Consider the following 27314-nt stretch of genomic DNA (forward strand, 5'->3'; position numbering starts at 1 on the left):
GTTTGTAGCTGTGCGCTTCCATAGAACGATTAGCGTTTTGCCTCCTTGGGAAAGAGCGTTTCTGATTGCTTGGGCATTTGTCCTGGGGAAGGAACCCAGATTTTCCACCCGTGGCCCGAGTTATGGCTGCATCTAGTTTATTCCCAAAGAGGGAAGAACCCTCAAAGGGAATCCTACACCAAGCCTGTTTAGAGGCAGCATCGGCAACCCAGGGCCGAAGCCAAAGGGCACGTTTGGCCGTAACAGAGGCCAGCATAACCCGGGCCAAAAGGCGAATAGTATCTAAGGAAGCCTCCCCCAAGAAGCCCGCTGCCATCTTCAGCTCCTGTATAGGAGACCTTTGGAGCACTTCCTCCGAAACTCCTCCAAGAGTATCTTCGAGAGCATTAACCCAAACCTCCATGGCCTTGGAAATTGTAGCCAAAGCCATTGCTGGCTTACAGGCCATGCCGGCTGATAGGTATGCACGCTTAAGATCAGCGTCAATCCTCCGATCCAAAGGATCTCTAAATGATGCTGTATCCTCCATTGGGAGAGTGACGTGTTTCACCAGACGCATCACTGCTGCATCCACACTAGGAGATGACTCCAAGTATTTCACCTTTTCCTGTTTAAAAGGATAGAGCTTCAATACTTTAGTGGTCATGGAATTTTTCCTTTCCACTTTGCTCCATTCTTCCGACATTATATCTCCCAGTTCCTCTAGAAATGGGAAATTTAAACGCTCTTTGCATAACTGCTTGAAATATTTCTTCTGCTTAGGAGTAGAGACAGCAGGATCCTCCCAGTCAAGGGCCTCTCTCTCCGCTTTAACTAAGACACGAGGGCAAATTCAAATCCAGTACCGGAGTCATCCGAATCGGAATCGGACTCAGACGGGAGGATAGATGTATGGCTGGGTTGGGAGGACTCAAACGGATCCTGAATCGACAAATCTCTGTCAGGAGAGCGTGACGGACCTGCAGAAGTGCTTGGCTTATGCAATTCAGCAAGAGAGTCCTTTAAAACTCTGCGTACCACCTCCTCAATATGTTTGTCCGTTTTTTCCCTTTCACCCGTAGCTTGGGTATAACAGGGTTTGCACAAAGAGGAACCGTCTGGTATCAGGGTACGGCAACCCCAGCATTTTTTCCCTTGCGGGCGTTCTGAGCTGCCATGGTGCGAGGAGGAATGGTGCTCACGTCCCCTGCTGTGGGAGGAGCTGCGCTTAGACTTAGATGAGGAGCGCTGGTGTTGCGTATTTGCCTGACTGTCTTCGCTGCGTGTGCGGGGCTGTTGATCAGACCTAAGAGAGCTGAGACAGACATATACAACAAGCCATAAGAAAGATGAAAGAGAAACAGGGCATTAAAACTGTTAAAACCAGCACATACCTAGAAAGAGCAGGCTGGCCACTAGGGGGCGGCGATGAGTCCATTGCTCGAGTAAACTCAATGGTGCACTAGTTAGGGATAGGAATCCTAATAGGAAGAGGACATAACCATCAGTCCCATTTACCCAGAAAGCAAGACCCCCAGGGGAAGGAATCTTCTTACCTTAACCACAGGACCGGAGTCTGGGGGAGGCTACCGATATGCCGACCTTCCCGCCAGCTCCGGTCTAATCCTAAGTTTAAATAGACCGCCGGGCCGTGACACGCCGTATTGCGCAACCGCGCGTGACGTCAGACCGCACCACTGCGCATGCGCGACGACTCCGATACTCAGAGCGTACTGCGCATGCCCAGAAGCGCCGAACAACCCGGAAGTAGCGGCAAAGACCGTGGCGGCGGCCAAGAAGCACCATAAGTAAGTACTAAGCTACAGAACTGGCAAACCCTGAGCAATAACTGACAGAAAAACACCCTAGACACGAGCATAGACAAAAAAGGCACTAAAAACGAAAGATAAGCATAAAATGAGGAAAAGAAATGGTCCCATATAAGGGCTTACCACCCTCCGATAGCATAACTGAGTCCAGGAGACGCAACACCAGCTTGTGCCTTCAGGCAATAAAGGGCCACCCGCAGCAGCAGGGCTCTCACGGCCAAACCACATAGCTCCAGCTAAGGGTCTCTTCCATTGCCCCCTCCATACCCCGCTAAGAGCCAGGGCTTATCGGAGACTCCAAAACTCAGTCTGCCACCGATATACAGGACCAGATAGTAGGAACATCAGACATATGTATGAGGAGGACGAAAAAGGAACACTGATGCTGAAAGGGAGCAAAGATTTATGGGAGTGGGGTCCTATGAGGTAGGAGAGGAGGCGGAGCCTACCCGAACGTATGCTGCCATGGAGTCTGTCAGGAAATATTAATATCATTCTGTTATTTTATTACAACTATCAACAGGTCCACCATACACCTGTTCAACAAAACAATTATACGCAACCATCTCCGAATTTTGCTAAATAATTTTATACTATCTCCAGGTTTTTGAAACAAAGCCAGACACAGTGTAGAAATTGTACAAATATGTTTCCAAGCCCAGAAGAATATACTATCCTTAGTCTTTTAATTATACAATTCTAAGTATACCCTTATAGCTAGTTCAAACTGATAGATGATAAATCACTCCTAACAAGCCTGATATCCTTACAGATATTCCTCATTACAATACATTAATCTATCATTAAATACTTTATAAATATGTCTTCTCAAACTTGGTGTAGTCACTAACTTAGTTCAGGATTCAGTAATGATTTGCAGTGTCAATATTTAATTACAAATCATTTAATTTAAATCAGTGTATTATAGACAATCATTATATGTCCTTACATTCTTACGTCATCATTGTATACTAATTGTACCTTTTTTCACAACGGCACTTTGGCAAATGTCTTTTGCACATATTGCTTTTATTAGCCAGATTGTGATTTTGATCACTAAAGCGTATGACTGCATTTTTAGAGAGACATACAGTATCTCACAAAAGTGAGTAAACCCCTCACATTTTTGTAAATATTTTATTATATCTTTTCATGTAACAACACTAAAGAAATGACACTTTGCTACAAAGTAAAGTAGTGACTGAGTGTACAGTTTGAATAACATTGTAAATTTGCTGTCCTCTCAAAATATCTCAACACACAGCCATTAATGTCTAAACCGCTGGCAACAAAAGTGAGTATACCTACAAGTGAAAATGTTCAAATTGGGCCCTAAGTGTCAATATTTTGTGTGGCCACCATTATTTTCCAGCACTGCCTAAACCCTCTTGGGCATGGAGTTCACCAGAGGTTCACAGGTTCCACTCCTCCATGATGACATCACAGAGCTGGTAAATGTTAGAGAACTTGCGCTCCTCCACCTTTCATTTGAGGATGCTCCACAGGTGCTCAATAAGGTTTAGGTCTGAAGGCATGCTTGGCCAGTTCATCACCTTTACCCTCAGCTTCTTTAGCAAGGCAGTGGTCATCTTGGAGGTGTGTTTGGGGTCGTTATCATGTTGGAATACTGCCCTGCGGCTCAGTCTCCGAAGGGAGGGGATCATCTGCTTCAGTATGTCACAGAATATGTTGGCATTTATGGTTCCCTCAATGAACTGTAGCTCCCCAGTGCTGGCAGCACTCATGCAGCCCCAGACCATGACACTCCCACTACCATGCATGACTGTAGGCAAGATACACTTGTCTTTGTACTCCTCACCTGGTTGCCACAACACACTCTTGACCTTGACACCATCTGAACCAAATAAGTTTATCTTGGTCTCATCAGACCACAGGACATGGTTCCAGTAATCCATGTCCTTAGTTTGCTTGTCTTCAGCAAACTGTTTGCAGGCTTTCTTGTGCATCATCTTTAGAAGAGGCTTCCTTCTGGAACAACGGCCATGCAGACCAATTTGATGCAGTGTGCGGCGTATGGTCTGAGTACTGACAGGCTGACCCCCCACTCCTTCAACCTCTGCAGCAATGCTGGCAGCACTCATACATTTATTTCCCAAAGATAGCCTCTGGATATGACGCTGAGCACGTGACGCTGAGCCTCGACCATGGCGAGGCCCGCTCTGAGTGGAATCTTTCCTGTTAAACTGCTGTATGGTCTTGGGCATTTTGCTACAGCTGAGGTTCAGGGTCTTGGCAATCTTCTTATAGCCTAGGCCATCTTTATGTACAGCAACAATTCTTTTTTTCAGATCCTCAGATAGTTCTTTGCCATGAGGTGCCATGTTGAACTTCCAGTGACCAGTATGAGCGAGTGAGAGCTCCCCATTCACACCTGAGACCTTGTAACACTAATGAGTTACATGACAGCAGGAGGGAAAATGGCTAATTTGGATGTTTTCACTTAGGGGTATACTCACTTTTGTTGCCAGCGGTTTAGACAATAATGGCTGTGTGTTGAGTTATTTTGAGGGGACAGAAAATTTTCACTGTTTTACAAGCTGTACACTCACTACTTTACATTGTAGAAAAGTGTCATTTCTTCAGTGTTGTCACAGGAAAAGATATAATATTTTTTTTACAAAAATGGGAGGGGTGTACTCTCTTTTGTGAGATACTGTATACTTTACATAACTTTTGCAAAATGTTTTAAAGTTCAGTGATACAAGTGATTAATTGTTTGCATAACATAACATTTCAGAAGGTGTGTTTGGAATCGGTCTAATGGGGGAAAGACTAAAATTTTTTGGACAAAATTAAGGAAAAACAAATCTGTTTGAGTTCCCACATCAATTTCAATTTTTTTTACTTAAACACACCTGTACAGGGGACATTGAGCATTTTTAAAATGCAATATGGTTTTCTGAAGTGGTGACATCATCACAAGGTCAGCGGGTTTTGTTTTATCTGAATGCTCTTTTGCTTTCTGAAGCTTGTGAGTATATATTGATTATTTTAAATAAACAGATTCAAATCTACTGCACCATGGGGCTTTTCTCCATTTTTTCATTCTTCCTGATTTCCTGCTGGTGAGGAAAGGAAAAATTGCATGGATGCATATTGTCCCTCTTTTGAATGAGAGAAGAAGTTATAAAGACAATGGATCTGTTTTGAGCCACTATCTGTAGGGATTAATATTATCAGCGTGTTTGACCTTAGCTTTTGTGGGTCTAAAAATCTGGTAAGCGCATCTGAATTGTGGAGGTGTCCATAACACTTGCGGTGGAAATGTGTGTTAATAAGTACATCGGTGGATGTATTATTTATTGATAGACTTGTGCATATATGAATGGACCTATCATTTATTTTGATTCTTATTAGAAGCATACTATAACGCATTGCTTTTCATTTAAATACATTTTCTGTACACCAAGGAAATCAATGCTTCATTATTTTTTTTTATTAAAAAAGAACACTTAAAATTTGAAACAAAATGACTGTGCCCCTAACATCAAAGCTGGCCTAGCCAGTCAAAGGGGTTTGATCCCATCAATAAAAGCATTTCTTCAAATCTATTTTCTTTGTCAAATGTGCTTTAGTAAAAAATTATATCCCTCTTTAAAATGTAAAAGATTATAGATTTCTGGCTTAAAAGCTAATAGAGTAGGAGATAATCGGACAGATAAGGGTAAGGAGTTCCATAGGATTGGAGAGGCTCTGGAAAAGTCCTGGAGGCGAGCATGGGAGGAGGTGACGAGGGAGCTAGAGAGCAGGAGGTTTTGAGAGGAACGAAGAGAGCGATTAGGTTGGTATTTTGAGACTAGGCTAGTGATGTAGCTAGGGGCTAAGCTGTGGATTGCTTTGTAAGATGTTGTAAGTATTTTGAATTTAATTTGTTGGGTGATCGGAAGCCAGTGGAGGGCTTGACAGAGAGGAGCAGCGGACACTGAGCAATTGGTAAGGTGGATGAGTCTGGTGGTAGCATTCATGATGGATTAAAGGGGCAAGTTAAAGTGGTTCTTTAGTCAGCTTTAAAACAAATAAAAGTCAGCAGCTACAAATAGTGTAGCTGATGACTTTTAATAAAAGGACACTTACCTGTCCAGGGATCCAGTACCATCCTTACCCAGTTCTTCTGGTCCCCTGCGACAGTATGTTTAGTGAAGGAAGCCTTTTGTGACTCCTTGCAGCTACGCAGCCAGCTTCCCACTGTGCATGCGCCAGCTATGCTGCACTGTGTGAATGGCCCCACAGCCTCCGGGGATGGCGGGGGGGGTACTTCTGGTTGAATCCCCTAGGCAATTTAAGCAGAAGGGAGAGCGGGTACCTGAAAAGCTAGGTACCCGCTCCGCCACAAACGGTCAAGAGGGAAAAGAACCGCTCAAGTGAGGGGATAGTTCCAAACACATCCAACCCAGGTGCAGGCACGGATCCGCAGTCCTGATAGCAGCAAATGGAAGAGCACAAAAAGCCGCACAACTGGTTGAAGATGCAAAAAGTTAAAATCCAAATTTATTTTGCAGGCAAAAAGATAAAATCATCCAAGATGAAACCAAAACAGTCGGAGACATGGGGGGGAAAAGGGGAGCACGGCGGTTGACCCGCTCCGCCACCCCAATAAAAAAAAAAACATGTTCCAAAAGAAGAAAAGGAAGGAGGTGGAGGACATGAAGCAGAATTTCTCCTTAAGGCTCCATTCACACTTGTGCGACTTGTAATTTTGGCTCTGAAAACAAGGTTCTCCCTCAAAACGTGTCAGCCAGGTATTTGCGGATACCATCACGTCAGCTATCATCATAGGAATATCCTGGAAGTCCTGGAGGCAATTGGTTCCAATGTCCTAACAAGCATGCAATTATTATGCGTTTGTGAGTACAATGTATGATACCTTTTTTGGATTTTCATAAACTTTTTTAGTGGTAATGCACAAGGTTGGTGCGGCCTTCTCTTGTTGTTTTTTTTTTCAGATTTTACTCAGAAAGGAATAGAAAATCAAAGAAAAACTTCAAGGGTAAACTCGTTAACCTTTATAACACATGATGTTTCTGTCTTTTTTTTTTTTAATATCACATGTGATAATAAAAGAGTCTATTCATCAAAGTAAATTATACAATTTTCTGTAAGTACTACAAATTTGGGAAATATGTGAGGTAAATAACAAATAAAAACTGACATAAAGTTTTTACGCCAATTCACGAAAAGAAAAACACATTTATTATTTAACTCATCATGCAGGTGTTTGTAATTTTAAGATTTTATAAAATAACAATGAGGAGGGACTCTGTTCTGGTCAGTAAATTAAAAGAAGACAAGGTATCCATGTGGAAATGTTATGCCCTAAGCTTAGAAAAGTAAATAATTTGTATTACTGACCAGAGGAAGATTGTTCTGTGAATGAAAGCACACTAGAATGTTATCAGTTTTACAATATTTCTGGATGCATTCATTTACAGAATACTCTTCCTCTAGTATAGTGTTAGCATGGGGAAAAGTTTTTGAGAAAAAACATACAAAATATATTTAAATTTAAGTGCTAAATATAGGAAAACATACAGTATATATTTAACAAAATTTGTTAAATAACACTTTTTTTAATGAATTGATTACTTTTGAGATGAATACTGCATGAGGCAAACATTCATGCAGTATTTATCTCTTACTGAATTGACCCACCAGAAAGTGGGAGGTCTGTGAATGAGGTTCACCGGAGAATAGCCAACATGGTTCAAATTGACAGAAAGTCTACAGTAACTAAGATAACCATTTTTTTTTTCAACTATGGAATGCAAAAAAGCATCTCAAAATGCATAACACATTGAATCTTAAGGTGAATAGGTTACAACAAGAGAACGCTGCATCTGGTTCCACTTCTGTCAGCCAAGCTGAAGTACATTGGGCACAGGCTTACCAAAAGAGGACAGTTGAAAAGTGGAAAAATATAGACTGGTCTGATGAATCTCAGTTTCTACCAAGGCAAACAGATGGTATGTCAATCACCAGATCTGAATTAAAAAAAAAAAAAATCCAAAACAGACCCCAAGCATTTATAGTTCATAGTTAAAGTAAAGTGGTTTAAACCTCAGAGATAAAAAATTAACAAACCAGCTTTTTAGAAGGGGGTGTGTCCTATCTCTCCAATCAGATTTCACATAAGGTATCTCTACTCTAGCACTGCAGTGTGTGTGACATCGGATGCCAACCCCCGGCTTCTTGAGGTTGAAAAAAATCTGTTGATCTGCGTGTTTAGAACCAACTACAGGACAAATGACGCCAGATAAACAGGTACAACTTATGTAGGAGAATTTATTCCATGTGTATAACCTAAGGTTTGTCACTTCACTGGCTATATGTAAGGTCTTACAACCACTATAAACAACAAGACAAAGAGATGATCTTCTTGTATGAACAGTTAACTTACCGTGACTGTGGCTGTTTTTGTTGCACTAACTATAGATGGTTACGAACAAATTGGTAACAAAAAATATATAAACCCCACCCTGTCTTTTCACACACTCATAAGGGTATATTCAAATTATTTAATTATAAAGCAGCAAATCTGACATTTACCAAACAATCACTGAAAGTTAAATTTTCCTGGTGCATGTGTATTACAGGGAGTGTCACTTTTATTTCCCACATTACCTTTTCCAAGAGCATTGTGCATTTTCCTGTAAAGGTTACCTCACTTTCCTAAGAGAGCCTTAGGGCAGAAAAATTCTGCCAATACTGCTTCTCACTGTCCCTCTTATGCCCAGGGCTACACACCTCAGGTCTCTTCTTGTAACTGGAGCAACTGTTATATTTTTTTCTGTGAAGGTATCCAGGGCATACCATAAGGCCCCTAGCATCTGGTGACTGCACATTGTCAATCAATATTTCTGCTGTACATAGAACAACTTCTTTGCAGCAGTTGATCTATATAGAACATGCATAATAAATACTAACTACACATTTTTATTAAAATGACAGGAAGGTAAAATAAATAACCACCCCAGTCACAAGTATGGATGCCACATACAGTATATCTTCAGGTAAAAATGCACATTTACAAATGGTGTTACTGCAAAATTTTTAAACTGCAACCTTAAAGCTTAATGCAAACATATAGCAATAATTGCATGATCCACGTGTAAGGCTGGGTACACATAAAAGCAAATTGGATGCGGATTTTTCAAGCATCCAATTCGCATGACATGCAAGTGTGACCAGCTCTCAAATGAGCCGGTTCACACAGGTCCAGGGAGGCCGTGGTCTGGATTACAGAAGGGTCTTGTGCGTCTTTGGGTCCAGTTCAGGTGCGAATTCAGTCAAATATTCAGACTTGAATTGCACCTGAACCACTGAACAGATATGTACCAGACCCCAGGCACAACCCATGGCTGCACATATGTTTACCCAGCCTCAAGTTTAGTCAGCCCCCCAGTTCTACTCTATCCTTTCAATGTTCCTTATCCCCGCATGTATTTCAGAATTGTTCAGGTTGATCACATCGCACACAGGGGTGGATTTACTAAAACTGGAGAGTGCAAAATTTGATGCAGCTGTGCATGGTAGCCAATCTGCTTTTAACTTTAGCTTGCTCAATTAAGCTTTGACACAAAAAAACTGGAAGCTGATTGGTTTCTGTGCACAGCTGCACCAGAATTAGCATTCTCCAGTTTTAGCAAATCTATTCCACAGGGTCCTCTTCCTTTGCACTGGTTATCCTCAATGGTGCAGTGATCTTTGCTTATGTAATGATATCAGCACTGGTCTCTGTATCATTGTACTGTGAATGCGCTAATTAAGAGAAACAAGGAATCTTTGCCTTTGTGAGGGCTACTGAACTTAAAAACTATTACATTCCTGTCTGGGCATGGCAGTGAGTGTCACAGACATTTCTTAAAGGTCGGAATCGCTACAGCAAATCTGTTATTTTCGATAGCAATTCTGTTAATACTGTTATTGCTACAGCAATTGTCTCTGTTAAAACATATAGCAGAGGCTACTGTTTGTGTTTAAATGGTTAGGGAAGTTAACCTGCTTCAGTGATGATCACTCTCAGTCTGGTGGAACTATTGTCCTGCAAAAATCTCTGTGCAGGGTGAGACTGGGAGTGTAATTAGTCACAATCTGTTGGGAGCGTGGTGGAACAGTCCTGTTTAGAGTACCTCGGTCAAAGCGGTATCAATAGTCCCCACCCTATCCTTTGTTTTACTATCTTATTCTTTACTTTCAATGTTTTTTTATTAAAGCTATAAGGTACAACCCAGAATAGAAGTAATGATTGTACATATCTAGCCAGTCAAAGTCCACTGTCCAGTACATGTAACCAGAGGTTTAGACTGTCTTTAGAGATGGGAGCCTAAAATGAACTGCATATTTGCTGATGCTGAAAATAAGACAATAACAAAATCCCCATATAGCCCATGTCCACAATGGAGGACTTTATCACTTATGCCAGATTATATAAGGGTAGGAGACTCAAAAGAATGGAAAGTGAAGATGAAAGACAAAGAAGAGATAAAAAGGGGAGTGGGAGAGAGGGATACCAGGGACTGCATGGGCAAGCAACCATGCCCCCTATAGCAAGGAGGGGTTTAAAGATAAATTTGCATATTGAGATACCAGGGTTTTTTTTAACTATTTGCCTAAATCCTGGAGAAATGCTGGCAAATCTTTTAAAGGTCATAATCCATGAAAATCCACCGAACCTAAGAAATGTGGACTGAAGCCTACTTCCACAATCTAGTGATAGATAATTTGGCTGCTAAAAAGATAAAAAATATTAGTCTCTGAGTAGCTCGAAAAAGCTTCTCAATTGGTTACTTAAACAGAGCTACCCATAGCGGTTGCGGAATGGAGACTCCAGTGACCCGCCTCAGAAGGGTTAATACTCTGTTCTAAAAACACCACAGGCCTGGGTATTCCCACCACACATGTAACATTGTACTGTACCTTGCATGTGACATCCCCTAAAGCCAAGGGGAAAAGTGCTCAGGTATAGTTTCAACAAATGAGAGGGGACCAATTACCACCTAATAATGACCTTTACATTGACCTCAGTGATACATTTAAGATACCTGTATAAGAGAATTTGAAAGTCATGACAGGATTCTCTTTCTCAAGGGCCAGTTTAGCATCTTATTCTCTCATATCAGGTAGTTTAGCGGTGGTAACTAGCAATAGCCCATAAATGGGGGAAATTCCTCCTCTCTGACCCATATCTTGTGTGCATCATATCTTATAAGGCATGACCCCAGGATATGTGGTGGTGTCTGGCACAATGACCATAGCAAGTGAAATATTTGATAAAAGCAAAAAGGTTTCCAACGTGGGTACTTTCAGAGTTTCTCGACAATGCCATAGAGTGAACACCGCAAATGGGTTGGGAAATGTCGGGACCATCATGGGGGGGGCTGTTTAGCGACTTTTCAATTTAGGTATAGTATCCTATCTTTTATGTTACAAAAATTTAAATTCTAGCAAGGTACAAGAGAATAAGCTAAGACAATTTAATGAATGTGCATTTTGCCATTTGTTTCAATCTCCCTTCCTTGGCAAAAAAGATGCAGATATCCAATCAAAAATAAACCCTAGAGAAACCTATGGTAGTGGGGGGTTCTATCTGTCTAAGCTACAAGTGGTTCTGCAGCTCAGTCGGGCGAGGGTACAGTGACTAATTTAGCAGCAAATGCATCCTTCGGGCTACAGCATGAGCATGGCAGCGCTAGACTGTTTTTACCTAATATCGATGCATCTCAGCTGCAAAAATCACTGCAATGGATCATTTCTGTACCTGCAGTTACTCAAGTGCTAGGTTGAGAAAGAAGCTACAGAAGGCCAGGCTGAATTGAAAAGAGGCTGTAGAATGTCAGGCTAGGGTGGAAAGACAGACTGTGCAGTGTCAGACAGAGAGAAACTGCAGGAGAGGGAAGCCGCATAGCAGCAAGAACTGTGGATGACTTAGCACCAGCAATAGTGACAGGATCAGTCTCTCAATTCCCCTGAGCTCAAGGAAACACCTTTGACTCTGATGAGACCCAGACTGTGTGGAGGGAATAAGGAAGCCATACTAAACACAGTGCCACCCTTGTTTTTGAAAATTACACACATCAGTAACATTGTCATAAATGGCGAGTCATTTCATATAACCACAAATGGAACATACAGTGGGGAAAATAGTTATTTGATCCCCTGCAGATTTTGTAGGTTTGCCCACCTAAAAAGATATGAAGGGTCTATCATTTTTATCATAGGTGTATTTTAAATGACAGAGACAGAATATCAACCAAAAATCCAGAAAAAAACACATAAAACAAATGTTAAAAAATGTAGTTGCCTTGGTGGAGTCCAGGCCCCTGAGCTGGCTCTGCAGGCCATCGGGCGGGCTCTGTTTCAGGCGAGGAAACTGATACTGAGGCGATGGATTTCACCGAGGGCCCCACTGGTTAGGGAATGGGTTGCGGCTATGGGTGACACACTTAGACTGGAAAAATATATATATCAACATAGGGGCAACGCAAGTAAATTTGACCGCATATGGGCTCCCTGGCTGGCTACGCCAGGGCTTGCCCCGGTGGAGTTGGTCCTGAACAGCCTACTGGCAGGGGTGGGGTGAGGTCTGGGGATTATTGCTACATGAGGGATTGGTGTCTGCCCTGGTTATGGCTACTGTGGCTGGTGGGGATACGGGGGCGATTGGGACGGATTATTGTACATTTTCATGTTGGTTGTGGGGGTCTCTGCTGGAAAATGTGTATGCTATCACTACGGGCTTTTTCATGTACTTGTGTATTGTGCGTGTTCTGGACTCTGTACTTTTGTTTCGTTTTTTGTGTTGATGTTTTGCCTGACATCTTTAATAAAGTTTTTGCCTGATTAAAAAAAAAAAATGTAGTTGCAGTACAGTGAGTGAAATAAGTATTTTACCCCTAAGCAAAACATGACTTAGTACTTGGTGGAGAAACCCTTGTTGGCAAGCACAGGGGTAAGGCGTTTCTTTTAGTTGGTGACCAGGTTTGCACACATCTCAGGAGGGATTGTGTTCCATTCTTCTTTACAGATCTTCTCTAAATCCTTAAGGTTTCTCTTGGTAACTCGAAGTTTCGACTCTCTTCATAAATTTTCTATAGGATTATGGTCTGGAGACTGACTAGGCCACTCCCTGACCATAATGTGCTTCTTCTTGAGCCACTCCTTTGTTGCCTTTGCGGTATGTTTTGGGTCATTGTCATGCTGGGAGACACACTGTCAGGATCGGTGTCATTACTTAGGTCACCTGCTTGTGACATTGTTGTTCCTGGAATCGAAGGGTGTAATTGTGGTGGCCACCAGAGGGTGTCTCCCAGCAGCTGGACTCCTCACTTAATTAGGCTGCACCTGATGTGGACTGCTGGGGGAATATAAGCCCACCCTTCACTGAGGTTCAGGGCTTCAGTATTTTACAGCAAACTGTGTCCCTGTCTGAGCCTGAACCTGATCCTGAAATCTATATCCTGATCCTGCATCCTGTTCCCTGTACCCTGCTTCCTGCTCCCCTTGACTCCTTTCCTTGGCCTGTTTTGCTTTTGTGTGCTTCCTCCATTTTGTATATAGTTAGTTAGGTTAGTATGGGGATTTTGCACTGTCACATTTATATTTAACTTTCTTGATGATGGGTAACTGGTGTTGGTATTGGAGTGTGCCTTTTGGTTTATTAACCTAATTTAAACCTTATTCACCTGGGTCCTGATTCCTTTAACGCAGCCAACTGATCAGATCACCCTTGCTGGATGCCTGCATGTAGTATCGCTAACACCCATCCTCAACAGATCTTCAGTGTTCTGGCTGAGGGAAGAAGGTTTTCATCCAAGATTTTACAATACATGGTCCCATCCATTGGCCCCTCAATGCGGCAAAGTTGGCCTGTACCTTTAGAATTGAAACAGCCCCAAAGAATCATGTTTCCACCTCCATGCTTTACTGAAAGGATGGTGTTCTTAGGGTCATAGTCAGCATTTTTCTTCTTCCAAACACGGCGAATCCCCCTCTTCAAGAAGGCACATGTACAGTCCTGCCAATGATTCAGAGAAGTATTGGGAAAAAGTGCTGTGGTCAGATGAGACCAAAATTGAGCTCTTTGGTATTAACTCGACTCACCATGTTTGAAGGAAGAAAAATGCTGACTATGACCCTAAGAACACCATCCCTACAGTCAAGCACGGAGGTGGAAACATAATGCTTTTGGGCTGTTTCTCTGCTAAAGGTACAGGCCGACTTTGCTGCATTGAGGGACCAATGGACGGGGCCATGTATTGTAAAACCTTCTTCCCTCAGCCAGAGCACTGAAGATGGGTCGTGGATGGGTCTTCCAGCATGACAATGATCCAAAACATACTTCCAAGGCAACATAGGAGTGGCTCAAGAAGAAGCACAGTAAGATCATGGAGTGGCCTAGCCAGTCTCCAGACCCTAATCCTATAGAAAATGTATGGAGGGAGCTGAAACTTTGAGTTACCAAGAGACAGCCAAGAAACCCTAAGGATTTAAAGATCTTTAAAGAATAGTGGACCAAAATCCCTCCTGAGATGTGTGTAAATCTGGTCATCAACTACAAATTACCTCTGTGCTTGCCAACAAGGGTTTATCCGCCAAGTACTAAGTCATGTTTTGCTTGGGGATCAAATACCTATTTTACTCACTAAACTGCAACTTAATTTATAGCATTTGTTTTATGTTTTTGTTTTTTTTCTGGATTTTTGATATCCCGTCTCTATTATTTAAAATACACCTATGATAAAAATTATAGACCCTTAATTTCTTTGTGAGTGGGCAAACTTACAAATTCTGCAGGGGATCAAATATGTATTTTCCCCACTGTAGTTCAGCTTCAGACATATTGACATGAAGCAGAGAAGGTAAAAACTGCCGCAGACCAAATTAAAGCATAATTGAGAGAAACCGACCACATGCTAGAATCAAAGCATTGATGTCCTTAACCCCCCGTTAGTCAGAGTCTTTAAACACTGCCAATGGTGTTATGATATAAATGTTCTGTTGCAAATAGTCATAAACAGTCTGGTGAGGGATACATATCTGTCAAATTGAGAGTACGGATTTGTAATAGCCTACTCATTACCTGTACAGAGTTAAGTTTCATGCAATTTCCATAATTCCTGCTATGGTGGAGTTAAAGTCATAAAAATAGTGATTACACTGACGTATAAGAAGACACCAAACATGGCTGTGCTACAATGTTTAGCACATGAAGGAATCACATTGTTTCTCCTAAGGAATCAATTTTCATCATGTTTGGTCTTTATCAACTCATATTTTTATCCTGTTCAATAAAATATTGGCTGTTGGATTATAAAACGTGGTCACTTGGAAATATTCATATAATAGGAAAAGCTTTCAGGGTGTGTCTGCTGAGCATCATAAAACACTTCAACACCCCTTCAGCCTTCAGCATACCCCACAGATCATTTGACTGGTTATGTTTATTCTGTAAACACCCTCTTCAGGGTTGTAGTTCAAGGTTACAGTTAACCTGCCCTAGTGACTATCATTCTCATTCCCCTGAAGGTTAGACTATCATCCCGTGAGTTGGAAAATTCAAACAAACTACATTTAGGCTTTGATATAAAATCTGATACAAAAACTGCATAATTGAAGGTTTTATTTTAAAAAAAAAAAATGATTTAACAGCAGAGGTTTAACAACTAAGGAACTTTGGCAGCAGCTTTCAAAAAAATATTGTTGGGCTTTAAAGTTGCCATCACATCTTCCAAATTAAAAAATATTTACCAGTAAAAAAGGCAGATTTACCTTTTTGGTGATATGCTCCAGTTGTCAGCTTTCCCCAGATGGTTCCAATAAATATTATCATAAGAATTGTCCCCTTTGTTGCCTTCTGCAGATATCTTTTATTCATTCTGTTACAATAAGTGAAATCATACTTTAGCAATTATCAATTCTATAGAATAACAGTTAAAATGAACAATAACAGACATTATTGACACCTACATATACTGTGTGATCATACCAGATCCATAGTAATACAACAAATAAGCATTTTGTAAATTTTATTTAAAATTACTAAATATAACGGAGTCATAGAGGCATCTATCAGGAACAGAAATGTATCTGCCACTATGTATTTGAATAGCAATTAAACCAGAGAATAGTTTTTTTGTAAAAAAAAAAAAAAAAAAAGCAGTGAACACAAGCTTGTGCACACAGTGTTCAGGTGAGTAATGAACCCAGGATCCTGCCAAAAGAGTTGTAATTCAAATCACTCACATTCTCTGGCACAGTACACAAGGTGACCCCACTATTCATTGTTGGTGCTCTGCAGAATCCTGTGGCACCTTTTTTTCTCCAGACTGGTTATTGAATAATGAATGGATATTACCAAACAATGTTCTTCCACTTAAATGTTCTCTCTAGCACACTGCTCACCACATATGCAAATAAGTAACCTGATGCAAGTTATACTGAAAAAAATAATAATATCATGCAATACAGTCATGCATGATTCTATCCTCCAACCCTCAAATCCTTTTTTCTGGGGCACAGAAATGTGATGTAGTTGATTTTTTAGAATATGTAAAGACAGAATTTTTGATAGTGTGGGGAAGAATTAAAACCTTTGTAAGGTTTCTCTGCTCTCTGAGGCCCCCTTTGAAATTTTCCCTCACTTGCTTTATTAGTAACAGTTGCTTTAGCATAGTTTAAAAACATGTTTAATTTATATTAATTTCAGTGTTATTATTTCAGAAACCTGTCAAGAAAGTAAAATGTTGGCTTCCACTGCTTATCTTTCCTTCTGAAAATGCTAGTCACTTGGCTTTCAGACAAATCCAAATTCTTTAGTATTTTGTAAGTCATTGACCCAGAATAACTATTATAGTTAGAACTGTATATTGTATACACGTGAAAGGTTAGTGGGTCAGAAATAATGGAAACCAGATAATCAGCATGACAGTAAGACAATCAACATTTTAAAAATATGGCCAGCAATGGAAATCTACATTTTCCTGATGGCAGGTGTTCTTTAACAGCGATATTATGGCAATAACATTTTTGCAGGCATATTCAAAAAAAGATTTATCAGAGTTTCTAGGATAAACATTATTCAAGCGACCAAGCATTGTATGGAAAGTGACTTCAATTATTTTAGTTATTATCTTGAATGTATTCCAGTAATTATCTGTGAAACACATTTTGAGCAACTTACTGTACATGGAAAATTAATCGGATTTTACTGGGTCTGCATTTGTGACAGAAGTAATTAACAAGTTGATTCACTGGAATATTAATCCATCCATATTACTTAACTTTTGGATAATCCTTGAAATTTTTAAATACATATGTCAGAATGATGTTGTAAGGGTTTACTGGAGTATTTCAGGATGCATTTATAGCATTTAATACAAAGATAAATCTGTAAAGCCTATTTGGTAATCTTTAGCAGAATGTGTAGTATAAAAAAGGAAGACATGGTGGATACTGCCAACTGCAATTTCTTTAATCCATCCCCTGAAACTATTTCTTTACAGCCTTATTTTACCCACTTTTAAAGTTAAAAAAAAAAAACATTGTTTCAGCCTAAGGTTGAATTGAAATAAGAAATGGTACTTTACCATTAAGATTTGCTGTTAAATGTTTTTATTTTATAATATAGTCAATTCACTCAAAAACAGATATTCATATAAAGGCTGATAAGCACTCCACCCCTTGCCATGGAGCCTTCTGAGTTTTTTGCATTGATAGTTGTACATTTTATTGGGAAATTCCAAAATACATTTGTTATGAATTGGGCAGTGCACCCCTCTAGTGGGACTGCAAGAATAAAAAGTAGTGGCATCGATGACTGGATTCAGATCTGGAACTTTTGTTACAGCAACTCATATAGCTGTTGTGTGTGTGAGCATTCAGTCAGAACTCCCTGCAATATGGTAAGTCAGGATTCTCTCTTGACACTTTGGAGTTTATAAATGTTTTATTTAAAAGTCATACATTTATAACTCAAGATTTACACATTTCCATTAGAAAAATATATGAATCTTAGGCGAAAGTTGTTTGAACCTGGGATGAAAACATTGATAAACAGACCCCTTTATTTGTGGGTATATAATACAATTGACCAAAATGGTAGACAAGATGGTGAATGGGAGATATTTGTCTCCAAGAAAATGGATTGAGGCAGGCATGGGCTTTATGTAAGCCTGGTGAGCAAAAGAGGTCTGTCTCCGTTTGAAAGGCTGATGGCAAAAATTCCTCTGATGGGCCTGAAGTTCAGGCTGTAAAAAAAAAAAAAGCATTTCCCTTTCATATGCACCTTACTCCAAAAGCTATTTATAATTTGGGGTGGTTGCCATCTTTTTGTATAGCTTGTTTGCTGATTTGGTTTGGGGACACATTGGGTGACCCCAGCTACCATTGTGATCTTGCTGGGCATCCAATGTGTCTCTGTACCTTTAAGAAGCAGTGGGCTCCCTTCAGGCATACCATAACCTGCCCTTAATTTTTCCACTGCTATATATGCTCCAACATGGAGACTCTCAAAAATATAAAGTTAGGACCACAGTACACAGAGGAGCCTTGACGTGGGCACTGCAGCTTCCACATATATTTGCAAACGTGCAACTAAACCCTCTGTTTTTGAAGTGTATTGTTAGACAAGGTCAAATTGGTTTGTTTTCAGGCTAGCTGGTAAGTGTGCTGGGAAATTTTTGTTTGTTTTTTCATTAGGACTTAGTCAATAATTGTGGGTGTGTGTTTATTTACTATTTACTTATTTATGTAACCTTTACTCATTCACGTGGGGGCTGGTATCTCAGGTCCCCCTTATTTTTAAATAAGAAATTGATAAGCCCCCCACCTTCAGATCCCCACAACTACCAGGCCAGGGGTGTGGGAAGAGGCCCTTGTCTTCTTCAACATGAGGATAAGGTGCTTTGCCAGGGGGTCCCCCCAACAAGGTACCCTCTCACTTTGAGGGCATGTGGCTTGGTATAGTTTTGGGAGGGGAGAGCAAACTTCCCCCACCCTTTTCTGGCTAAGCAGGCTGCATGTTTGGATAAGAATCTGATATGAACCTTAGTGGGAACTCGTGCTTTTTTTCTTGTTTTTGCATGGGATTCCCCTCCTAAAGTGTATACTAGACTCAAGAGTTCCAGTTAAAATCTATATAAGACCTAAAGGGCCTGGTATGAATTTTTGGGGGGACATTAGACATTTTTTACACTATCCTCACTGTTTGTTTGCATACACCAGTCAGTTAACCGCTGAATGTGTCGGGTGTAAGTTGAGAGCTGTCACAATACTGCTGCCAAATGCTTCACTTCACATTGCAATTGGAGGCTCACTCATCCAAGGTTTCCCTCATATTATTTTTCTTGTTGTAAATAAAAAGTTTGTGAATGTATATCCTCACGTGAGCGTGCCTAGAATTCTAGTGAAAAAAAGTAATATATTATATGTGGGATTGATTAGCTCGGTGGCGGGCATGGATGACCCCTTTGGGGGGGTTCGTTACACAGGGAGATAGCCGAGAAGTGGTTGCAAACAACAGTTTGGTTTATTCTTGCAATTTACTTCACACAAGTGCAAGCCTCAAAAACAGCAAAATAAAAATAAAACACAAAATAAATCCTTGCCACTGTGGGCGGCTACCTTCTCACATACAGGAACCTACCTACGGAGTCTGTCTCCAACCTACTGTTGGGCAAACTTTGCTGATCCTACAGCAGACACTCAATAGTCCATGTTTTTTCTTCACACAACAAATGTCCATTGTTCATGTCCCTTTTCCTCTTCACATTGAACATGTCCCTTTGCTTGTCTCTTCACATAGCAAACAGTTCATTTATTTCTTCCACATAGAAATAGTTCATTTTCTCACCTTGAGAAGTCTTCACACTTTTTACCCTCCTCAGCGCACATCGCTCCAGGAGGTCTTCACACTTTTTACCCTCCTCAGCGCACATCGCTCCAGGAGGTCTTCTCCCATGCTCACATAGCGTCGGGAGGTACACATCTGACTGTCCTCCTCTCCCCAGCTTCACACAGCGTCAGGAGGCAGCAATCCTTCTCCCATGCTTCACACAGCGTCAGGAGGCACACATCTGACTGTCCTCCTCTCCCCAGCTCACACAGCGTCAGGAGGCAGCAATCCTTAGACTTCCTTTGGACAAATTATAGAGGCCTTAACTTCCTCATTCTGAACAACTGAAGGCCTTTCAACTTCTTTACACCTTCCTGCTGCCTTTGCAGCCGACACCCTATAGTAATTGGTGAATTTTCTAAACCAGGTGGAAATGTATCTCCTGTCTGTGACTACATCCACAGATTTACCTGACTTCCTGTCACATATATTATAAATCAAATGTTGCGCGAAATAAATTATTTTTCTTGAGCCGCTAGTCAAAAACAACAAGGGGTTGTGTGCATAGCGAATTTTGGAAGGGAGATAGCGCTCAAAGATATAAAAGTGTCCTGATATACACCATCTAGTATAAATTATATATAATTCATATAAATTATAAAATTGCACTAAAAAATTATTTTTCCTGACAGACTCCATGGCAGCCTATGTGTGGGTTAGTCCCGCCTCCTCCTCCCATAGGACCCCATTCCTATAAATTTTTGCTCTGCCCCAGAGACCATGTTCCTTTTTTGTCCTCCTCCTGTTGGATGGATATCAAGTCTTACCTCATGAAGATTTTCGGTCTAATCCTGGTGGTTTACATGTTTGATTCCAGGCTGAATTCCTTAGAGGAGTCCAGTACGCCCTAGCTACTAGCGGGGTAGGACATGGGTGTGCAATCCCATGCAATGGAGAAGCATAAAACCTGGCCACTGGCAGGCAAACAGAATATGGCCAATCGTCCTGGCTACTAGCAGGAGGCCCATTAATACACCCTGAATTGATGTGCTGGAGGTTTTAGTGTCCCAGGTCTGACCGTGGTTCTGAGCGTGCTTGGTAATGTATGGCAGCCGTTTTTTGTATTTTATTGTTTTCCCGGGAGGTCTTGTGCAGCTGGGGTGTGCTTGGAACGCAGGTGCGTTCCGTCTTGCGGCCCTGGCTCTTCCTGTGTCCCAGCGCAGCTTCCGGGTCACCGCTGTGTGTCTGGGGCAGCGCAGGCACAGTGGAGTAACTGAACCATGTTCGTACATGCGCACGAATGCTGTCAGTCACGGGGGGGGGGGGGACGGTGATGTCATCATCTGGCGGTAGATTTAATCTGCTGTCAGAGCAGATCACATTGGGATTGTACTGCGGGCTTGTGCGGCGGCTTCCCTGTGTCTGATCGGTCTCTGCTAGTGGTAAGCTTTCATCTTGCAGGATGCTTTGTGCAGTTTTGATATGTGCAGCGCTTCCATATACTTGTGTTTATTGCAGTTTTCCTGTTAGAGCAGTTTTTATACTTCACTGCCCCCCAGTGGCCAACCCTTACTCTACAGGTAAGAGTGGCTCTCTTTACCTATCCCTGTATAGTTTGGGTTTTAGGGCAGTTTGGGTAATCCTTCCCTTTCTCTTAGCCCTTCTAGGTCTGATAGACTACCTAAAGCATGTGAAGATAAGGACCTTCCCAGGTCACAATGTCATCACACACCTCCTGGCGCTATTTGCCATAGGTCCTCTTCCAAACATCACAAGGAAGGCTCCAGAGCTGCATCAGTACACAGACACTCTGACAGAAGATCTTGCTGGGGAGGTGGAGCACGTGTCCCTGACGACAAGTCACTATGCGATTCCTGTTTCTCTCAAGCCTCTAAAGAAAGGGGGGTGATAACCAGCAGGTAGAAACCCTGGTTAGATGGGTGGTCAAGGAATCCTTACAAAACTTGGAGGTTGACCGCACCTGTAGCCCCTTGGCTGGCCTGGCAGACATCCCTGTTAGGGATAGCCTCAGTGCTCCCGGCCCTTCCTAGCAGAGCCTTTCCGGCTTCAACTCCTCGGATAGTGAGGCCAAATCGGATACTCCTGGCACAGGCTTTGATTTTGCCTTGGTCCCTACCCTGGTTAAGGCAGTTAAGGAAGCCCTGAAGTGGGAGGAGCCAGTGGAGTCACCATCTAAGCAGAGAACGTACTTCGAGCACCATAACTTTCCCTTTTTAGGTGAGCTGGGCGAAATCATCTCGAATGAGTGGGGCTGTGCAGAGAGGAAAAATTCTCTGGTATCCAAAATGGCCAGAATGTACCCATTCAAGAGTGAGGATGTGAAACACCTGGAGTCAGCGCCCCTAGTGGATGCCGCCCTCATGAGATTAGTGAGGCACGTCACTCTTCCACTTGAAGACACAGTGTCTTTTAAAGATGGGCTGGAAAGAAGGATTGACACTGACCTTAAGAAGATCTATGTGTCTGCTGGAATGGCATGTAAGCCAGCCCTAGCCATTGCGGCTTTGTCCAAGGCCATGGAGGCCTGGACGATAGAAGTTGATTCGGATCTAAGGTCCGTTTCAGAAGAAGTAGCCAGGTCTTCAGCAGTTAATGATCTTAGGCTGGCGGCTTATTTTCTGGGGAGGCTTCCCTAGATATTATACATCTGGTGGCTCGGGTCATGCTCTCTTCAGTGACGGCTAAGCGAGCACTGTGGCTACGCCCCTTGCTAGCTGATCCTGCTTCCAAGCAGGCTTGGTGCCGTATTCAATTTGAGGGGTCTTCCTTGTTTGGAAATAAACTGGAGAGCGCTATTTCTCGGGCCACGGGCGGTAAGTCGGGGTTCCTCCCGCATGATCGCCGCCTGCTGGGTGGAGAAGGACACAGTCCAGACAATCTTCAGATAGAGCGAAGGATGCTCGAAGTTACAGACCTGGTCGTGAATTTCGGAAAACATGGAGGAAAACTCCATCTTCAAACCAAAAGGCTTCCAAAGGGGCCTCTTCCAGTAGCCAGGAAGTGGCTAAGTCTTTTTGATATTGGGCCTGTTCAGACGGATCAAGTCGGTGCTCACCTTCTCCAGTTTCGACACATCTGGGCAGCCTCGATAAAAGACTATTGGGTCGTCAGGACAATCTCCTCAGGCCCCTCTTGGTCATTCTGCAGTCCACCTCTCCTCAGATTCGTTCCCACATCTCTTCCATGTTCGAAAGAAAAAAGACAAATCCTTCTGGCCTATGTAAATGCGCTGGTGGTTCAAGGCGCAGTAGTTCCAGTACCAGTCGAGGAAAAATTTCAAGGCCTCTATTCTCCACTCTTCTTAGTCATGAAGAAGAACAGTTCTTGGAGACCGGTCATAGACCTAACACATCTAAACTCCTTTATAAGAAAGGAAAGATTCAAAATGGAGACGCTGTTGACAATCCGCCAGGCGGTTCAGCCAGGAGATTGGCTTGTGTCAATAGACTTGAAGGATGCGTACTTCCATGTGCCAATAGCAACAGAGTTCCAGAAATACCTGCGGTTTGCTGTAGATCAAAACCATCTTCAGTTTACATGTCTCCCATTCCGGCTCACAACATCTCCTTGAGTATTTTCAAAACTCTTATTGGCTATGGCAGCCCTAATCAGAACCAAGGGAGTTCGTCTTCACCACTATCTATATGACTTACTCCTTCTGTCGCAAGACCAAGAGCAGCTCCTGATACACAGAGGTCTGGTCACTGTGACTCTTCTCGAGTTCAGCTGGTTGCTAAACTTGGAAAAGAGCCACCTGGAGCCCACACAGGCGCTTATCTTTCTCGGGGCTCAATTCAATCCAGCCAAGGGCACCATCTCCTTGCCTCCAGAGAAAATTCCAGTCATCAGGGACAGAGTACAGCTGGCCATGTCATCATCTCATCTCTGGGCCTTGCAGTGCCTCAAGATAATAGGTACCATGGTGGCTGCGACACCTATGGTGAAATGGGCTCAATGGAGAATGTGTCCTTTCAAGACAGGATTTCTTCGACAATGGAGCCCAGGCGACATGGATAATCTCATTTGGATATCTCCAGTGATGCGGGACAGTCTCCTGTGGTGGTTGCAGAAGAAGAATCTGCTCAATTGCCATTCCATCTTTCCCATCTCTTGGGTCACGATAACCACGGACACCAGCAACACAGGTTGGGGCGCTCACTGCCTATCGGAGATAGCCCAGGGCAAATGGAATCCTCGGTTACACAGGGAAGTTTTGAATATCCTGGAGCTTCGGGCAGCCTTCCAGGCTCTCCAAGAATTTCATCACCTTACAGTAGGAACATCTGTCCTCTTGAGGCTGGACAACAGGATGGCAGTGTCTTATATAAAACGGCAAGGGGGAACTCGCAGTCACTGTCTACTGAAAGAAGTCGAGTCAATAATGATCTGGGCTCAGAAATATTTGTCCAACATCACTGCGGTTTATCTGCCAGGACAACAGAACGTCCAGGCGGATTTTCTCTCACGAGTCTCCATGGACAACAACAAGTGGAGTCTTAATGCCGATGTGTTCCAGTGGCTCAAATCTCTAGAGTTCCTCCGGAAGTGGATCTGTTTGCTTCCCCATGCAACTTCAAGTTGGAGAAGTATTACACGAAATGCAAATGCCCACAAGCTTTCGGGGTGGATGCCCTAACAGAGCAGTGGAGGTTTCACAAGACTTACGCCTTCCCACCAGTTCCAGTCCTCCTTCGATTCCTGATGAGACTAAGGTCGGAAGAAGTGGAGGTACTTGTGGTAGCTCCATACTGGCCGAACAGGCCCTGGTTTCTGATGTTACTACAGCTGAGCTTTCGGGAGCCGGTTCCACTACCCCCCAGGCAGGATCTCCTGTCTCATGGAACATTGTTGCACCCTTGCCCGGCCCATCTGCACCTGATGGCCTGGTTTTTAAAAGGGAAAGGTTGGAGGCATTAGGATGTTCAAGTGGAGCCATCTCCACACTGTTGAATGCAAGAAGAGCAGGTACAAATAGAGTCTATGAAAGGATCTGGAGGAAGTTCATGACTCACATCACTGGAAGTATGGATGCGCATGAAGCTTCAAAAGTTCAACATATCTTGAGATTTCTTCAGTCTGGCCTGGATCTGCTGGTATCAGTCAGCTCTCTTCGAGTTCAAGTATCAACTATCTCTGCCTTTTCAGGAATATCCTGGGCGAAGCATCCTCTAGACCGCAAAGGAAGCCTAGATTCCCCAAATGGGATCTACCACTTGTTCTGGATTTCCTTGTATACTTCAGAAGAGAACACTTGGATCAGCTCTCTATCAAAGAGTTGTCTCTTATAGTAGCGTTCCTGGTGGCAGTCACCTCAGCAAAGAGGGTCTCTGAGCTGGGAGCTTTGGGGTGCAAAGAACCTTTTTTGACGTTTTTCCCGGATTGGGTGGTTCTAATTCCCATGTTGGATTCGCATCCCAAGGTATCCTCTGTTTTCCATGAAAATCAGGAAATTGTGTTACCAACATTCAAATCCTCTGACTCTGCTACTCACCCACTGGATGTAGGGCAAATTTTGAGACGGTATCTGTAAGCCACATCTCATTTCCGCCATACAGATTATCTGTTTGTCCTGTTCTATGGGAAGAACAAAGGCTTGCGTGCTTTGTCTAGATTGATTGCAACATGGATTGTAGAGCTAAAGGGTTGGCTCCCCCGGAGCCGGTGACCGCGCATTCTACGAGAGGAGTGTCAACTTTGTGGGCAGCGTTCCGTCATGTGGCTCCCAAAGTTTTATGCAAAGCGGCCTCATGGTCCTCAATTCATACTTTCATGGCTCATTATTGTGTCAAGCCAGCTTCTTTATCATCTGTTGATTTTGGTTTGCGGATACTATCAGTTGATGGTGCAAATTAAATTTCTTTTGAACAGCAGATTGCCCACCCTGGTGTGTTTGGCTAGTTATTTCCCACACGTAGGCTGCCATGGAGTCTGTCAGGAAAACTGAAAATTTATATCAAATACTTACTGTAATTTTCCTTTGCTGATGGACTCCGTGGCAGCCGGAGTCCCCACCCATCTGCCGGAGTAGGCTATTTATGGAACATGGTCTCTGGGGCAGAGCAAAAATTTATGGGAGTGGGGTCCTATGAGGTAGGAGGAGGTGAGACTAACCCACACATAGGCTGCCATGGAGTCCATCAGGAAAGGAAAATTACGGTAAGTATTTGATATAAATTTTCCGTTTTCTTGTTGGTCAAATATTTGAAGCCTATAGTGTTAGGTCATGTTCTCTAACTTTTATGGTTAAATGATCTCATGGCTATTTTTCTCTTAGGGTTTAATGTTAGGGGAAGTTACATTTGCCTGGTTAAAATGCAGCAAAGAATTTATTGCACACTTATTACAAACATTATGATTATTGTTTTTTACATTTTTGCAAACTATGATACCTTTGCAAAGCAAATGTTTCAATAAATAGATCCCTATGTGTATAGGAGGCAATGCCAATAATGTATCACACATACATTATACTTTAATTTTACTAAATGCTTCAGCAATTACACTATTTATAAGTGCATCTGCATTTACAGTTTACTTTTAGTCCCACTGCAAAGTCCCATAATTACCTGTTAATCCTGCCAGTGAAGTTTACCTAATGCAGCTTGGTGTGGCAACAATGCTGCACTGCTTTAGAATTCAAAGTAGAGTTTCCACTTTTCTAGATGGCGTTGCATGCTTGCACTACAGTGGGGTAACAAAATTTTACAGGAGGCGTGGTTATAATAATTGTCACTTCTCATTCACAAGCCTGTAGCTTGTTAATCGGCACTTGGGAACACCTAGCCATGTCAACTGATTAATAAATTGACAACACTGCCTCCACTGTTGATTAAACACTCCTACTGTAAGCTGCAGTGTCTGAACTGAAGGGGGGGGGGGACATGAGAGATACAAATAAAGGAAGATTTAATTTGGTTTACTTCATCAGGTTTGTGCATCATTTGGATTCGCTGCTTGTTTAAGCTGCCATACAATGGTTCCTTGTTGTACTTTAAAGAAACTAGGGCTTAGAAAAAAAGAAATTAATCAAAAATAGGCATAGCAAATATAATTAAGGAAATTGATTCTTAACTATTCTACAGCCTGACAGCCTCATTCGGCTCCTGTCAGCGCTTCACAAATGGTGGTAGGACTGGTCTATCAGCAGGTATCAAACCTCCTCTGTGGGATTTGATATCCCTGTGCCCTATATTGCCTGCTGCCTACTTACCTCTCCATCCTGAATAGGCACGTTCCAGTCCACTTCTAATGCTCCCACGGCTGTTGAGGTCTACGCTGTTTGTGGGGATAAGCTGGGCATTGTGGCTCACCTATGGCCTGGCGGAATGCTTTGGATTGGATAACTGCATATATATATATATATATATATATATATACGTCAAAAGATTGCGTATGTCTTTAGAGCTAATGTAGCCATTAGGGATGATCGAACTTTTGAAAAGTTCGGTTCGACCAGAACACCCGAATTTCCCAAAAGTTTGGTTCGGATTTCAGAACCCCATTGAAATCAATGGGACCCGAACTTCGGTAATCAAAAAACACAATTTTTAAGCCCTAAAACCCAATAAATGCCCCTAAAAAGTGCCTAGGGTTCTGGGTCATGCCCCATTAACTATTAATCACACAAAAAAAAGTTC

The 27314-nt window shown here is 42.3% G+C and overlaps 1 protein-coding gene across 2 annotated transcripts in view; it reads right to left on the reverse strand.

Moving 5' to 3' along the window:
* TAFA2 (TAFA chemokine like family member 2) overlaps window positions 1–27314 on the reverse strand; it is a 474773-nt gene that overhangs the window by 162349 nt on the left and 285110 nt on the right. For both annotated transcript variants that reach the window (XM_082255904.1, XM_082255903.1), the window contains one exon: window positions 15594–15700. In XM_082255904.1, the coding sequence (XP_082112030.1) occupies window positions 15594–15699 (106 nt within the window). In that variant the 5' untranslated portion in view covers window position 15700. The remainder of the gene's footprint in view (window positions 1–15593; window positions 15701–27314) is intronic.

This window comes from Pelophylax lessonae (assembly GCF_965119305.1).
Source record: "Pelophylax lessonae genome assembly, chromosome: 4".
Classification (NCBI taxonomy): Eukaryota; Metazoa; Chordata; class Amphibia; order Anura; family Ranidae; genus Pelophylax; species Pelophylax lessonae.